The sequence below is a fragment of the Bos mutus genome, chromosome 8 (genome assembly GCF_027580195.1).
Source record: "Bos mutus isolate GX-2022 chromosome 8, NWIPB_WYAK_1.1, whole genome shotgun sequence".
In the NCBI taxonomy this organism is placed as follows: Eukaryota; Metazoa; Chordata; class Mammalia; order Artiodactyla; family Bovidae; genus Bos; species Bos mutus.
In genome coordinates, this window is record NC_091624.1 from 109539703 (window position 1) to 109555576 (window position 15874).

Consider the following 15874-nt stretch of genomic DNA (forward strand, 5'->3'; position numbering starts at 1 on the left):
AGATCCCGTAAAGAAGGGAATGGCAACCCCGCCAGTACTCTTGCCTGGAGAATCCCATGGACAGAGGAGCCTGGTAGGCGACAGTCCATGGGGTCGCAAAGAGTCGGACACGACTGAGCAACTAACACTAGTGGAAAACCTTTAATACTGTTCCTTTTCTCTTTCTCCTTTTCTAAACATTATATTTATGAGTTTTATTTTATATGACTCCTACTTTATTCCTCTTTTTAAAATATTTATTTATTTATTTTAAATTTATTTGTTTTTTAATTGAAGGATAATTGGTTTACAGAATTTTGTTGTTGTCTGTCAAACATCAAAATGAATCAGCCATAGGTATACATGTGTCCCCTCGGTCTGGTACCTCCCTCCCACCTCCCACCCTTTCCCACCCCTGTAGGTCCAGTTTGGGTTCCCTGAGTCATACAGCAAATTTCCATTGGCTCTGTTTTACATATGGCAGTGTATGTGCTTCCATGCCACTCTCCATGGAAAAGTGGAAGACGATGGCAGAGGAGTAAGATGATTCTAACTTTTAATCAGAAAAGGCACAGCATGTGGAAAAAAATGAAGACCCAAGAAGGGTTTCTTTTTATGCTGGATCCATTAAAAAAATTAAGTATTACAGAGATGACATCTTGGCACCTCTCATTCATTGTTAGGTTTGAAAAACAGTGATTTAAAACATCCATTTTTGAAAAGTTAGGTGCCTTTTGTGTATCAGAAAAATAACCAAGCGTACGATGCTGTAGAGGCCTGAACATCAGTGTAGTTCATAGTGTAGAATGAGACATTTTGGTCTAGCTCCTTCTGAATTGTTCAGTGACCTTGCCAACCTCATCTGAAGAAGGCAATGGCACCCCACTCCCAGTACTCTTGCCTGGAAAATCCCATGGATGGAGGAGCCTGGTAGGCTGCAGTGCATGGGGTCGCTAAGAGTCAGACACGATTGAGCGACTTCACTTTCACTTTTCAATTTTCATGCATTGGAGAAGGAAATGGCAACCCACTCCAGTGTTCTTGCCTGGAGAATCCCAGGGATGAGGGAGCCTGGTGGGCTGCCGTCTATGGGGTCGCACAGAGTCGGACATGACTGAAACGACTTAGCAGCAGCAGCAGCCAACCTCATCTGGGGGTCACTCCCCCGTTACCTGTGTGCAGCTCATCCTTGATGTACAAAGTTGTATAATGTTGGTCACGACCCAGATAATCACAATGGTGTGATCACTGACCTAGAGCCAGACATCCTGGAATGTGAAGTCAAGTGGGTCTTAGAAAGCATCACTATGAACAAAGCTAGTGGAGGTGATGGAATTCCAGTTGAGCTATTTCAAATCCTGAAAGATGATGCTGTGAAAGTGCTGCACTCAATATACCAGCAAATTTGGAAAACTCAGCAGTGGCCACAGGACTGGGAAAGGTCAGTTTTCATTCCAATCCCAAAGAAAGGCAATGCCAAAGAATGCTCAAACTACCACACAATTGCACTCATCTCACATGCTAGTAAAGTAATGCTCAAAATTCTCCAAGCCAGGCTTCAGCAATATGTGAACCGTGAACTTCCTGATGTTCAAGCTGGTTTTAGAAAAGGCAGAGGAACCAGAGATCAAATTGCCAACATGCACTGGATCATGGAAAAAGCAAGAGAGTTCCAGAAAAACATCTATTTCTGCTTTATTGACTATGCCAAAGCCTTTGACTGTGTAGATCACAATAAACTGTAGAAAATTCTGAAAGAGATGGGAATACCAGACCACCTGATCTGCCTCTTGAGAAATTTGTATGCAGGTCAGCAAGCAACAGTTAGAACTGGACATGGAACAACAGACTGGTTCCAAATAGGAAAAGGAGTACGTCAAGGCTGTATATTGTCACCCTGCTTATTTAATTTATATGCAGAGTGTATCATGAGAAATGCTGGACTGGAAGAAACACAAGCTGGAATCAAGATTGCTGGGAGAAATATCAATAGCCTCAGATATGCAGATGACACCACCCTTATGGCAGAAAGTGAAGAGGAACTCAAAAGCCTCTTGATGAAGGTGAAAGTGGAGAGTGAAAAAGTTGGCTTAAAGCTCAACATTCAGAAAACGAAGATCATGGCATCTGGTCCCATCACTTCGTGGGAAATAGATGGGGAAACAGTGGAAACAGTGTCAGACTTTATTGTTTGGGGCTCCAAAATCACCACAGGTGGTGATTGCAGCCATGAAATTAAAAGACGCTTACTCCTTGGAAGGAAAGTTATGACCAACCTAGATAGCATATTTAAAAGCAGACATAACTTTGCCAACAAAGGTTCGTCTAGTCAAGGCTATGGTTTTTCTTGTGGTCATATATGGATGTGAGAGTTGGACTGTGAAGAAGGCTGAGGGCCAAAGAATTGATGCCTTTGAACTGTGGTGTTGAAGAAGACTCTTGAGAGTCGCTTGGACTGCAAGGAGATCCAACCAGTCCATTCTGAAGGAGATCAGCCCTGGGATTTCTTTGGAAGGAATTATGCTAAAGCTGAAACTCCAAAATTTGGGCCACCTCATGCGAAGAGTTGACTCATTGGAAAAGACCCTCATGCTGGGAGGGATTGGGGGCAGGAGGAGAAGGGAACGACAGAGGATGAGATGGCTGGATGGCATCACTGACTCGATGGATGTGAGTCTGGGTGAACTCTGGGAGTTGGTGATGGACAGGGAGGCCTGGCGTGCTGCGATTCATGGGGTCGCAAAGAGTTGGACAGGACTGAGCAACTGAACTGAACTGAACTGGGGCTTCCCTGGTGGCTCAGTGGTAAAAAAAAAAATCTCGCCTGCCAATGCAAGAGACACAGTTTCGATCCCTGGGTGTGGAAGATCCCCTGGAAGCGGAAAGGACACCGCGCTCCAGTACTCTTCCCTGGAGCATCCAGTGGACAGAGGAGCCTGAGTGCACGGGTCTACCAGTGCACATGGGGTCCAGTGCACATGGGTTGCAAGAGTCGGACATGACTTAGTGACTCAGCCACCCATCACCGTCATATCCATTTCCCCACATGCCAGGTCCTCTCCAAGCACTGTGGTCTCTTTGGCCCCTGGCCTTCTTGGCGAACTCCTTTGTCATTAGATCCCAGGGTCACTTCCTGTAGAAGGTTCTTCCTGGAGCCTGCACCACTGCAGTCTCCTGTGCGGTACCACATGGCTCTTTGGGCCCTGTCTGATGGGGCAGTTGTCCCACTGCCCTGTCACTGTTGGTTCACTCTCTGAGTCCTCCTTCCTGACTCTGGAGGACTGGGGTAAGGACCTGTCCTCCCCGTGTGCTCCACAGCAGTGTGCCTGGCATAGGGAATCTCCTCAGTTACTGCGCAGTGGTGTGGACGGATGCTGGGTGCCTCCAAAGATGCTCTTCCTCCTTTCCTGTAACCTTCACATCTCCGTCCGGGTGGGGAGTTAGCTTTGTGTGATGAGAGGCATCAGGATCCCTGCACAGGCATACATGCCAGAGTACATGTCAGGAAGAAAGAAGGACTGCGTGACCCTATTTCTCTAACATGACTTTGGACATTGAGACAGAACTCAGCTGATTGAGGACTTAAATGCTGTGGCTGGGCTGCAGTCACCCATGCAGGAACATGCTTGCTCCACACAACTCTTCATCTTGGCTTTAGACGCCCTTAGCTTGTGTTTGGGCATCTCCCTTGTAGCTCAGTTGGTCAAGAATCTGCCTGATCTGCCTGCAGTGCAGAAGACCCAGGTTCGATTGCTGGGTTGGAAGATCCCCTGGAGAATGAAATGACAACCCACTCCAGTATTCTTGCCTGGGAAATCACATGGACAGAGGAGCCTGCCCGGCTACAGTCCATGGGGTCACAAAGAGTCAGACACGACTGAGCGACTAAGCACAGCACACAGCACAGCCCGTGTTCAGACGTCACCTTCACTACCTAAATACTTAAGTGACTGGAGAAAGAATGGGCTGGTAGAATTTTTCATTTTTCTTTAAAATTGCAAAAGAAAGTCATTTTTAAATCATGTTTGTAAAAGAAGGTTTGTTCTTGTTTAGTCGCTCAGTTGTGTCCTACTGTTGTGACCCCATGGCCCACCGAGCTCCTCTGTCCATGGGACTTCCCAGGCAAGGATACTGGAAGTGGTTGCCATTTCCTTCTCCAGGAGATCTTCCCAACCCAGGGACCCAACCTGCATCTCCTGCACTGGCACGTGGGTCCTTTATTGCTGAGCCACCAGGGAAGCCCAGGTTAAAAAGGTTAGTGTGGGTGTTTTTCACTGATTCTAAGACACAGGAAAGGAAGCTCCAGGAAGATAGCCAAACCAGGGTGGTGGCAGCTGGCTATCAGTTGTCTTGTGTTTTTTTATTTTGGGTTTTTTTTTTTTTTCAATTCGGACTACTCTTTTTGTTTTTAAGTCTTTATTGAATTTGTTACAATATTGCTTCTGTTTTATGGGGTTTTTTGTGGGGGTGAGGGGTGGCTGTAAGGCATGTGGGATTCTTAGCTCCCCAGCCAGGGACTGAATCTGTCCCGCCTGCCCTGGAAGGCAGAGTCTTCACCACTGGACGGCCAGGGAAGTCCCAAGGCTGTCAGTTTCCAATGTTAGCATCTACGACGTACTGTATCCGGCCCTCTCCATTCCGCAGGAAGTTGAGATTTCCCACCGCACCTGAGGAATAGGGACCGATCAAGAATGCGTCTTATCTAAGGGGAGGCCTCTGTGCTGCTTACATCACTTCTGCACAAGTGAGAGCCAGTGATGACTCTTTGTAGATGTTGTGACAAAAATGCCGTTGTATGAAGTATAAAATTATTCATCACAGTTGATGGGGAAGCGCCAGCATGGACCCTGCCAAGAAAAAAACAATCATGTACATTCATGTAGTTCAGAACACCCTGACACAAGAGGCCCTTTCCCTTCCAACTCCAGAGCTTCATGGTCAATAGTCCTGTTTTATTATAGGTGAAGAGATAGCAAATAAGATGCCACAAAGCATTTTATTAAAATGCATTTAGATAAAATGCAGTTGTTTGGAAGTAGGGGAAGGGCCAAGCTGAAGAAAGGACCTTTGATGCTTGCTAACTGTTTTCTCTTTCGTTTCATTTATTTTTAAAGTCAAGTATTCTGTGAAAGTTTTCCGAGCTTACCCATGAACCTCAACAATTCGTCTATTGTGGCTGTGGGTAAGCCTGGTTTTGGGGATCTGTGGCCTTCCTTGTTGTATTCTGAAGGACTGTGTTTTAAGCTGGTGGATTTTAGCCCTCGTGATTTATTCTTCAGAAGCTGAAGTGTCTTTCTGAGTGTGACGGTGATATTAAGTGAACTCCTCGCGATACCATGTGCAAAGTCTGACAAGCTGAACAAAGTCCGTTTGTGGAACGTTTTCCCAGCGTGCAAAGGGACGTGATGCCTTTCTGTTCTTTTGGCGACTCCTGCCTCTTGAGCAGCTACCTGGGGCTTCCACCCCAGTGTGGCTGCAGAGCAGGTGTGGAAGGAAGGAGGCAGGACCTTGGGTGCTGGGGAGGGAGAAGAGTCTGCTGAGCTGCCCCGCGTCCCTGAGAAGCCAAGGGCTTGTGTGGGAGGGGTGTCAGGGAGTCTGGAACAAGCTGTACCTGCCCTGGGACAATTAGGACTCGGGTCTGCACCATGGGACTCCGGGGGTGGGGACAGAGCTGGAGTGGGGCTGGGTACTGGGGAGGCCAACAGAAAACACCCATTCCCAGTGTCGCCAGCCCACCCCCATGCTCCCGGCACTGGCAGAGCACGCTGAACTAACTGCTGGCTCTCACCGCAGGCCACTGTAAGTAGACACGGCCTATAACTCTGCATTCTATGGCGTGTTGACTCCGCAGGTCCCTGGCAGTGTGCCCGGCACATAATAGACACTTTTGTAAATATCTGAACTTGAAAGGGCACTGCATGAAATAGGATGAATTCTTAATTAAAAACTGTTAATTCATTCATGTTCATTAAATGCTTTCTTTTCAAAAATAAATGTTCACAGAGAGTTTTTACAGTAAAAACGCCTGGATTACAAACAGCCCATAAATGACACATTCTGTTCTCTAAGTGCCTCAGTGACTTTTCAGATGGGGAAGGAGGGGAGGGATCAGTCAGCTCCCTACTTGGCCTGCATGGCGGTGGGGTGGGAGGGGATGCCTCCGCCCCTTACCTGGAAAGGTCTCTGAGGGAACCAGATGCCAGTCCGGAACAGTTACTATGTTTCTAGCCCAGAACATTGATGGACATGATTGGAAAATGATTGGACAGTAGTCTCCTCTTCTCTTTGTCCTGGCCTGCACAGTGTCTTGGAAAGTAGAAACCATGTGGCCAGCTTTTGTTTGAAAGTACGTCTGATTTATGCATCTTAAAGCCTAGTACGATCTCCCATTTACCATATTCTTCCTAATTGCGGGGGAGAAAAAAATGTCATAGTGTGCTCACTGCACATATGCACGAGAACCTCTCCTACTGTGTCTTCTTTCTGTTTCTCTCTGAGGTCCTTGGTCAGCATCTGCACAGGCGTCCCCCCACTCCAGGGAGTCAGACTGACCCCACGCTCTGTCCATGGTGCTCATGCTTCTCAGACCTGTGGTTGATCATTTGCTAAGTCGTGTCCAACTCTTTTCGACTGCATGCACTGCAGCATGCCAGGCTCCCCTGTTCACTGTCTGCCAGAGCTTGCTCAAACAGATGTCCATTGAGTTGGCAATGCCATCCAACCATCTCATCCTCTGCTTCCCCCCTCTTCTTTGCCCTCAGTCTTTCCCAGCATCAGGGTCTTTTCCAGTGAGTCAGCTCTTCATGTCAAGTGACCAAAGTATTGGAGCTTCAGCTTCAGCATCAGTCCTTCCAATGAATATTCAGGGTTAATTTCTTTTAGGATTGACTGGTTTCATTTTCTTGCAGTTCAAGCAACCCTGAAGAGTCTTCTCCTGCACTGCAGTTTGAAAGCATCAATTCTTCAGTGCTCAGCCTTCTTTATGGCCCAGCTCTCACACCTGTACACGACTATTGAAAAAAACCATAGCTTTGACTATGCTTAAAGCAGAGACATTACTTTGCCAACAAAGGTCCGTCTAGTCAAGGCTATGGTTTTTCCAGTAGTCATGTATAGATGTGAGAGTTGGACTGTGAAGAAAGCTGAGTGCCAAAGAATTGATGCTTTTGAACTATGGTGTTGGAGAAGACTCTTGAGAGTCCCTTGGACTGCAAGGAGATCCAACCAGTCCATTCTGAAGGTGATCAGTCCAGGGTGTTCTTTGGAAGGAATGATGCTGAAGCTGAAGCTCCAGTACTTTGGCCACCTCATGCGAAGAGTTGACTCATTGGAAAAGACCCTGATGCTGGGAGGGATTGGGAGCAGGAGGAGAAGGGGACAACAGAGGATGAGATGGCTGGATGGCATCACTGACTCGATGGACGTGAGTCTGAGTGAACTCCGGGAGTTGGTGATGGACAGGGAGGCCTGGCGTGCTGCGATTCGTGGGGTCACAAAGAGTTGGACATGACTGAGCGACTGAACTGACTGAAAGTCTGCATTTACTGCATTCTCTCTAATTGCAAAAAAAAAAAAAAAAACTCACAGTGTATTTACAGCACAAATTCATGAGAACCTGTCTCCTGCTATGACTTCTTTCTCATTCTCCCTGAGGTCCTTGGTCAGCATCTGTCCTCACCTGCCTCTAGGGAGTTGGAGTGACCACAGGTGCTGGCCATGGTGCTCGCACTTCTCAGATCTGAGCCCCTTCAGAGGAACCATGGCTGCAAATCAGTTGTCATGATTTCCAGTGGTGGGATGGCAGTCACAATGTATTCAACAGAGCTGAAAACAAGATGTGATATAACTTAGAGTAAACTCAAGAAGCATTAATTTCAGTGAAGGATTCTTTGTACATTGTATTAGTAATTTTTATTTATCAAGCCAAGCAGTGCATGTTTGACATACATGTGATCATAAATCCTTGTAACAGTCTTTACTGTTAAGTCTGTTACCAGTAGTAACAGACAGCCTGGTTGTCAGGGGGGTTAGATCCAGGATCCTTGCCTGCTGCTGCTGCTGCTAAGTCGCTTCAGTCGTGTCCGACTCTGTACAACCCCATAGACAGCAGCCCACCAGGCTCCCCCGTCCCTGGGATTCTCCAGGCAAGAACACTGGAGTGGGTTGCCATTTCCTTCTCCAATGCATGAAAGTGAAAAGTGAAAGTGAAGTCACTCAGTCGTGTCCGACTCTTAGTGACCCCATGGACTGCAGCCCACCAGGCTCCTCCATCCATGGGATTTTCCAGGCAAGAGTACTGGAGTGGGGTGCCATTGCCTACTCCAGGATCCTCGCCTAGTTGCTCTCAAACCTGAGGCCATGTCTTAACTGTTGGGTAAGGAGCAGGTCAGCTTGATAACTTCTGCTGAAAGAAAACCACAAGATGAGCCACGTAGAGAAAACCATAGTCTCAGGGGGTAATGTGTCATGATCCTGGGCCCCCTAGTTGCTGCTGGAGAGTCACATGTGGGCTGTCCAGGACAGGAAGGCACCCAGCCCTGTGGGGACTGTGTGTCTTTCCTACTGAAGAAATCTGTGACCTGAAGCTGCCTTATCATCCCCAGTACCTCTTCAGTGTTTTTATCCACACAGTTGGAATGATGATTTCTGCTTTTGAAGACAGATTCATTCATTCAACAATTCATTGGGCATCTAAAGTGTCAGGGAACATGTCAGACTCCACAGAGACATGTTGAGGTCGACAGTATGGTCCGGATGGTATTGGCCTCGGGAAAGACATCAGCACTAGGGAACAGGAGGAGTGTAGAAACAGGCTCATTGTGTTTGACAAGGGGGCAAGGCCAGCCACTGAAAAAGGAGGGTATTTTCTATAGATGATGCGAACACAGCTGGATGCCCCTGTGGGGAGGAAATGAACCTTGGTTCTTCCTTACACCACATTCAAAGTAACCAAAGTGGGTCCATGGAAAAGCTAAAACTGGAAGGTGCACGAGAGTGCTTCTGGTCATGATGGAAGCATTCCACATCTTGTGTATTGTTGTGGTTACATGGGTGCGTAAATCTGCCCAAACCTATTAAAATGCATACCCTAAATGGGTACTTGTATTAATTTGTAAATTACAGCACAGTAAAGTTGATTTTTGGCTTCCCCAGTGGCTCGGCATTTCATGGGAAATAGGTGGAGAAACAGTGGAAACAGTGTCAGACTTTATTTTTCTGGGCTCCAAAATCACTACAGATGGTGACTGCAGCCATGAAATTAAAAGACGCTTACTCCTTGAAAGGAAAGTTATGACCAACCTAAATAGCATATTCAAAAGCAAAGACATTACTTTGCCAACACAGGTTCGTCTAGTTAAGGCTATGGTTTTTCCTGTGGTCATGTTTGGATGTGAGAGTTGGACTGTGAAGAAGGCTGAGCGCCAAAGAATTGATGCTTTTGAACTGTGGTGTTGGAGAAGACTCTTGAGAGTCCCTTGGACTGCAAGGAGATCCAACCAGTCCATTCTGAAGGAGATCAGCCCTGGGATTTCTTTGGAAGGAATGATGCTAAAGCTGAAACTCCAGTACTTTGGCCACCTCATGCAAAGAGTTGACTCATTGGAAAAGACTCTGATGCTGGGAGGGATTGGGGGCAGGAGGAGAAGGGGACAACAGAGGATGAGATGGACGTGAGTCTGGGTGAACTCCGGGAGTTGGTGATGGACAGGGAGGCCTGGCGTGCTGCAATTCATGGGGTCGCAAAGAGTCGGACACGACTGAGCAACCGATCTGATCTGATGTGAGTGGCTTGGCAGTAAAGAATCTGCCCGCCAGTGCAGTATGCGCAAGAGATGTGAGTTTGATCCCTGAGTTGGAAAGACTCTGGAGGAGAAAATATCAACCCTCTCCAGTATTCTTGCCTAGAGAAGCCCATGGACAGAGGAGTCTGGCAGGCTACAGTCCAGGGGTCGCAAAGAGTCAGACGTGACTGAGCATGAGCAAAGTTGATTTTAAAAGAGAAATCATATCCTCTGTCTCCCCTGCATAACATTTTTCGATGAATGTCTGATAAAATCCAGGTTCCTTAGTCTGTCCTCTAGAGCCCTAGGAGATCTGGACCCGTCCTCTTTGACACATCTGGTAGTGCCCCATTTGCTTTAGTGGTTGGCTCTTCCTGGAGTGCCCTTTTCTGGGGCCTGGGTGATCCCCAAAGAGCTCCGAGGCCACCCCCTCAGGGAAGTTCTCTAGGACTGCCTCATTTGGCACTCAGGTGCATCATGGTGTGTTTTTCAAAGCATATGTGGTTATCCGAAGTTCTTATACCCATGGTGTTTACTCTGCTTTTCCCATGAGGATATAACCTCTACAGGAAAGATCTGTATTGTCTGTTCGTCTGTCTCGGGGACCTAGAATAACGTCTGCCCATAGTAGATGTTTCCTGGTGGCTCAGGTGCAGAATCTGCCTGCGTGCAGGAGACGTGAGTTCAACCCAGTGGAGAAGGAAATGGCAACCCACTCCAGTATTCTTGCCTGGGAAATCCCACGGACAGAGGAGCCTGGGGGCCTGCCGTGCATAAGAGTCGCAAAGAGTCAGAGAAGACTGAGCAACCAACACTTTCACTTTCATAGTAGATGTTCAGTAACTCTTTTTAAATAGAAGAGATAAGGAATCCAGATTGTGTAGCACAGCAGTGCAAAGATGCAGATTCTTGCTACAGAAAGTAGGGGCACCGTGTGGCTCGTGTTTAGAGCGGCTGGAGGGGTCGGCCTGGAACCTGGGCCAAGACTGAAGGCTGGCGGTCAGCCCAGAAGGCTCCCTCCCTGCTCCTAGGAGGGGGACACGGAGACCCCCGGGGAGGGCCTCAGAGGACACAGAAACGGGGGGCCTGCCCAAACAGTGTTCAGCAGGTGGAGTTCACAGTGTGGTGTTAGGGACGTTCAGAGAGGAAGAGGGTGATGGTGGAGTTGAGGACTGTCCCTGTGCCTTCCTGCATAGATGGTGCCACAGCCTGTTTGGCAGATTGACCGGCTGGTCTGAGGGCCTGACACAAGTCCCCACAGAGCATCCTGGTGAGGAAGTGCATGAGCTGTGGGTGGTACTGTCCGCAGGGAGGGGGTCAGAACCAGGAATCTGGCCCAGAGGGTGCTTGGGTGGGAGGTGGCAGGACTGGCCGCAGGGGAAGGAGAGGGGCTGGGGAAGAACAGGGAGCACCGTCAGTGGGGGGTGGAGCACAGAGACCCCACAGGAGGAGAGGCTGGGGAGAGCCGCTGTCACAGTGACAGTTGCCACAGGTCTGGTAAGGAAGATACTGGTGATGTGAACAGGATCCGCTTCAACAGAGAGCAGGTGGACACTGAGTGTCCCCATTAGAGGAGCTGATGGCAGCTGACGGCTTGCGGCTGAGAGGCAGGAGGCCTCCCCAGTGGGTGGGAGGCGGACAAGGGGACTCAGCCCCGCACCCTGTGGGGGGCAGGCTGTACCACGCTGGGCCACAGTGTTGGTTCTGAAGCTGGAGAGACCATGGAGGGAAGAGGACAGTGGACCAGCAAGCTGGGATCCTGGCTGGGCCGGAGACGTGCCTTGGTTTCTGCGAGCACGTCATGGGTGTAGTTCATCCCCAGTTCTGCGCAGGCCTCTGCGGTGAGAGCCAGGACATCCCGGGGTGGGTTGCATCCCGCTGGATGCTGGCAGGAGGACGTGGTCTTGTGGGGGGGGTCTGTGTGCCCGGGTGCTGGCTGGGGCAGCAGGGGCAGCCTGAGGGGAGTTGGGAGACCAGGAACCCAGAGAGGGCACTGAGCAGGTGGGGTACAGGGCAGGACGGCTACTGAGAACCTCAGGATGACCTGGAACTTCAGAATTTAGAATGTGGAGAGGAGAAAGGCCCCGGGGTGTGGCCATGTGCTTAGTGGGTGAGATGGAGGGGAGGGCAGTAGGCGGGGGTTAGATCTTGGGTGAGCAAGTGCAGCCACCCACCATGTCACGTCCTGCATCCCAGGAGGCACATGAAGATGGGGACCGAGGAGTTCAGTGAGTGACGTCGGGGGGTGGGGAGGGTCGCCGGGGCAGAGGGCGCGGGAGTGGTTGCCTGAAAGGGGAAGGGCGTCCCAGTCGGGGGAGGGACACGCCAGCTGATGCTGGGGGAGACCCCCGGGCGCACTGCAGCAGGAAGAGGGCCTGTCCAGCGGCAGAGAGAGATTCTAAGCACCCAGTGCACCCCGGGGTCCACAAGCAGACAGGTAGGGGGTGAGAGGAGGCCTCGAGGTGCTGACTGAGGAAAGCCGGGCTGGCCTTTGAGCCCTGCAAGTCGTGTGATACAAAGTTACGCTGTTCCTGCTAGGAGTCTTATGCTTCAGTAGCAGAAGTAACAAACTCATATATCATGATTTCCATGAACGTTTGGAACAACTTCATATTTGGTGTGCTATTTAAAAATTAGCCAGATATGTGTTTTAGCTGGGTTTCTAACATATTATAAATAATCATTTTAAAGTATGAATGCTAGTATTTATGCATTTTTTTTTTTTTTTTTTCTAAACAGGTTTTTAATCAGGAGCCAACTCCATGGAGCCAGGCCAGGTTTGGCCCCTGGCCTGCTATGAGCAGAGTGTCACCCACTAGAGGATGCCCCCGGCCAGCTGGCTCTGCCTCCGTAAAGAACAAGCGAAGAAGATGGATGGAGTGAAGAGACTTCTGCCTGTGTGCTTCCTGCCTCCTGTGCCCTTGTTAATCCTAGTATCCACTCTGGCGACCGCCAGCAGTGTGACCAGCAGCACTTTAAACGGCACCAACGTGGCTGTGGGCTCGGCGCCCGTGGTCATTGCCAGAACCGACCATATCATCGTCAAGGAAGGGAACAGTGCCTTGATCAACTGCAGTGTCTCGGCCTTCCCGAACCCCAGTTCAAGTGGTACAATTCGGCGGGCAAACTGCTGAGTGAGAACGAGGAGGATCAAGGGGAGGTAGGCCATCCCACTAGTCCAGGGTCAGAAAAACGAGGGGTTGGCGGGTGCCCCAGACGTCTCTGGTTCTTAATCATGTCGTTTCAGGCTCTTCTTGAGTCTTGTTTTTCTCAGGAAAGAGAGAGAACTAGATAAGGATTCACAGCGGTAATGAATTCATTTTTTCGCTCTTGACTCAGAAAACAAAAGGCAAGCATTAGTGTCTTTTAAAAAACCTCTTAAAATGTTACAGTATAATGCATACTAATTGCTGTAGGGGTGGAATATAGTGGGTTTTCCTTACATGTCTCATTCATAAGGGAGTTTTCCTTGGTTTCATGGAATGTAGCGGTTGTTAAAGGCCATGCTTTTTTAAAACATTTTATTGGTTTATTTGGGTTGTGCTGGGTCTTTGTTGCTGTGCCATATTTCTCTGGTTGTACAAGCAGGGGCTACTCACGGTGGTGACTTCTCTGGCTCTGGAGCACAGGCTCTAGGGCCCACGGGCTTCAGGAGTTGAGGCACGTGGACTCTAGAGCTCAGGCTCAGTAGTTGAGGTGCACAGGCTTGGTTGCTCCGACGCGTGTGGGATCTTCCTGGACGGGCGACTGAACCCATATCCTCTGCATCAGCAGGTGGATTCTTAACCACTGGGCCACCAGGAAGTCCCTCGAGGTCACGTTTTTTGAAAGCAGGCTCTGTGCAGCTTCTCGCTAGCAGCCACAGATCACCTGTGTTTCCTGGCAACCTGGCTGAAGTTTCTAGACTGTTGGCCAGGAGGTGGGGGGGAGGCTGCAAGAGGGAGAAGCAATGATGGGACCACAGAACTTGCCCACTAGAAGGAACCCTGGAGACTGCACAGGCGAAGCCCCTCTCTCATGTGATTTTTCCCTGGTCCTGTGGTCGTTAGCTGTGACCAGAACCTTCCATGCTGATACTACTCTCGTCACAGAGCTGATCCATACTGACGGTGAGCAGACGGAACAGTCCAGCCCCTTCCTCTCACTGTAAGTCAGGAGGAAGTGACGTCACACCTGTGAGGGGACGGTAATCACGGCAATGTGCACATATTCAAGTCCCTGGACCCCAAGGGTTTTTCTGCAGGGCTAGGGATTCCAAGGACACTGAAGTGACCAGGGACTCCAGACTGAGTCTGCTGCCCCCTTGGGCCTGGAGCAGAGGTGGTCCCACGTATAGAGGGCCATGGCAGGGACTCTGAACCCTGTGTCCTGGCAAGAGGAGAGTATGGGCACAGAGTGGGCCTGGACTTCAGCAGTGATGTTTCGAGGTCTGTCTTGGAGTCTACTGACCACTCCAAGGAGATCTCGATGGTGACCAGTCAGTCTCGGCAGGTGGACCTGTGCTTCATGGCTCTCTCTGTGCTTTGGGTGGTTGAATGCCCTGGAGTCACCTGGGGTCACTTCCCTTCCATCTGTGGGCACCGGGGGTGGAAGGAGCAGACACAGGTGGCCTGGAGGCAGAGGCTAGGTTCATGGCTCGTTTTCCAGAGCCCTCCGGTCCTGTTTGTAGCTGTATTCGTGCTGACAAATCCCTTGGCTATTCTAAAGCCTCATGAGGAAAGACACACTAGATTTTTTAGAAGAACTTGTAATATTGGTACTTAACGTGCCAGCTCAGCTCTAGTGATTACCTCACATAATAACAGTCATTTCAGGACACAAGTAACACGGGGTAATATTCAGAACCACCGAGCAAGACAGAGGAAATGGAACGTTTATCCTCAGCATAAAATTTGAGCATCAGTGTGCCACTCGAGGAGCCAAGGTCTTAAAGTCTTCATTTATGACAGGAAGATGTCCACCTTCTAACCAGGATGTAGATCTGGGCTGATCAGCTAGGAGTTTACATGGAGTGGTATTTCATTAATAACTCAACAAAGAGGTGGTTGCCACAGTGTGGGAACAGCGCTAACATCCTAGAATGTCAGTTACATGCGTACGCTGCAGTGCTGCCTGGTGCTGTGCTCAGTCGCTCAGTCGCGTCCGACTCTTTGTGACCCCAAGGCCCCTGTAGCCCACCAGGCTCCTCTGTCCATGGGATTCTCCAGGCAAGATTACTGGAGTGGATTGCCATTCCCTTCTCCAGGACAGCTTCCCAACCCAGGGATTGAACCCTCATCTCTTGCATCTCCTGCAGGCAGGTTCTTTACCACTGAGCCACAGACCACTGCTGAAATCAAACAAGGGGAGCGTAACTCCCGTTAGCAACCACCCTTTTGACTAAGGCCCTGTACCGTGTTGCCCAGTTTGTTTCTGGTCCTTACAGTGGGCATGAGGGTTTCGTGGTCTTGATCCTCATGGGTCTGGATTGAGAAGCAGGGGGATGGAGAAGACAGTACTCAGCAGGGCGTGGCCAGGTTGGGCTTTATTCTCCCTCTGTGCCTACCAGCACCTGCTCCTCCTCCAGGTGTCAGCAGGCAAGGGGTGGTGAAAGCCCCTGAGCAGACAGAACAGATGAGAGGCTGGATGGTTGGTGCACCAGCCCCATCACCGTCACCAAGAGGCAGTGCTAGGCCCCCACCGTGATGCATACACGAAGCATGCGTACACCAGGTGTGTTCAGAACCATTTGGTGAGTTGCCCGCCACGCGTGCTCTGCGATTCCAGGAGTGTTTAATAGTTCCATTTCTTGCTGGTGCTGAGAAAGTGACGCAACTGTTCCTGGTGCCAGCCCTGCGGGTCCTAGAAGGCATCGGTTGTTGCCCCTCGCTGGTGGGAGCAGCAGCTGGCTTGCTTTGTGTCCCTCGTGTTGTCATTTCAATGCCACAGATCAGGAGAGGCCACTGTATGATCTGTTTCTGGGGGACTCTTTTTTTTTTTTTGGAGTTCACCGAAGGACGCACCTGGGCTTCCCAGGTAGAGCTAGTCGTAAAGAACCCACCTGCCAACACAGGAGATGTAACAGACCCAGGTTCAATCAGGACAATTCCCTGAAGGAGGAAATGGCAACCCAC

The 15874-nt window shown here is 49.7% G+C and overlaps 1 protein-coding gene across 1 annotated transcript in view; it reads left to right on the forward strand.

Annotated features, from left to right (window-relative positions):
- MFAP3L (microfibril associated protein 3 like) overlaps window positions 1-15874 on the forward strand; it is a 53116-nt gene that overhangs the window by 20432 nt on the left and 16810 nt on the right. The window contains 2 exon segments of the mRNA XM_070376041.1: window positions 12501-12839; window positions 12842-12925. Coding sequence (XP_070232142.1) covers window positions 12584-12839; window positions 12842-12925 — 340 coding nt within the window. The 5' untranslated portion in view covers window positions 12501-12583.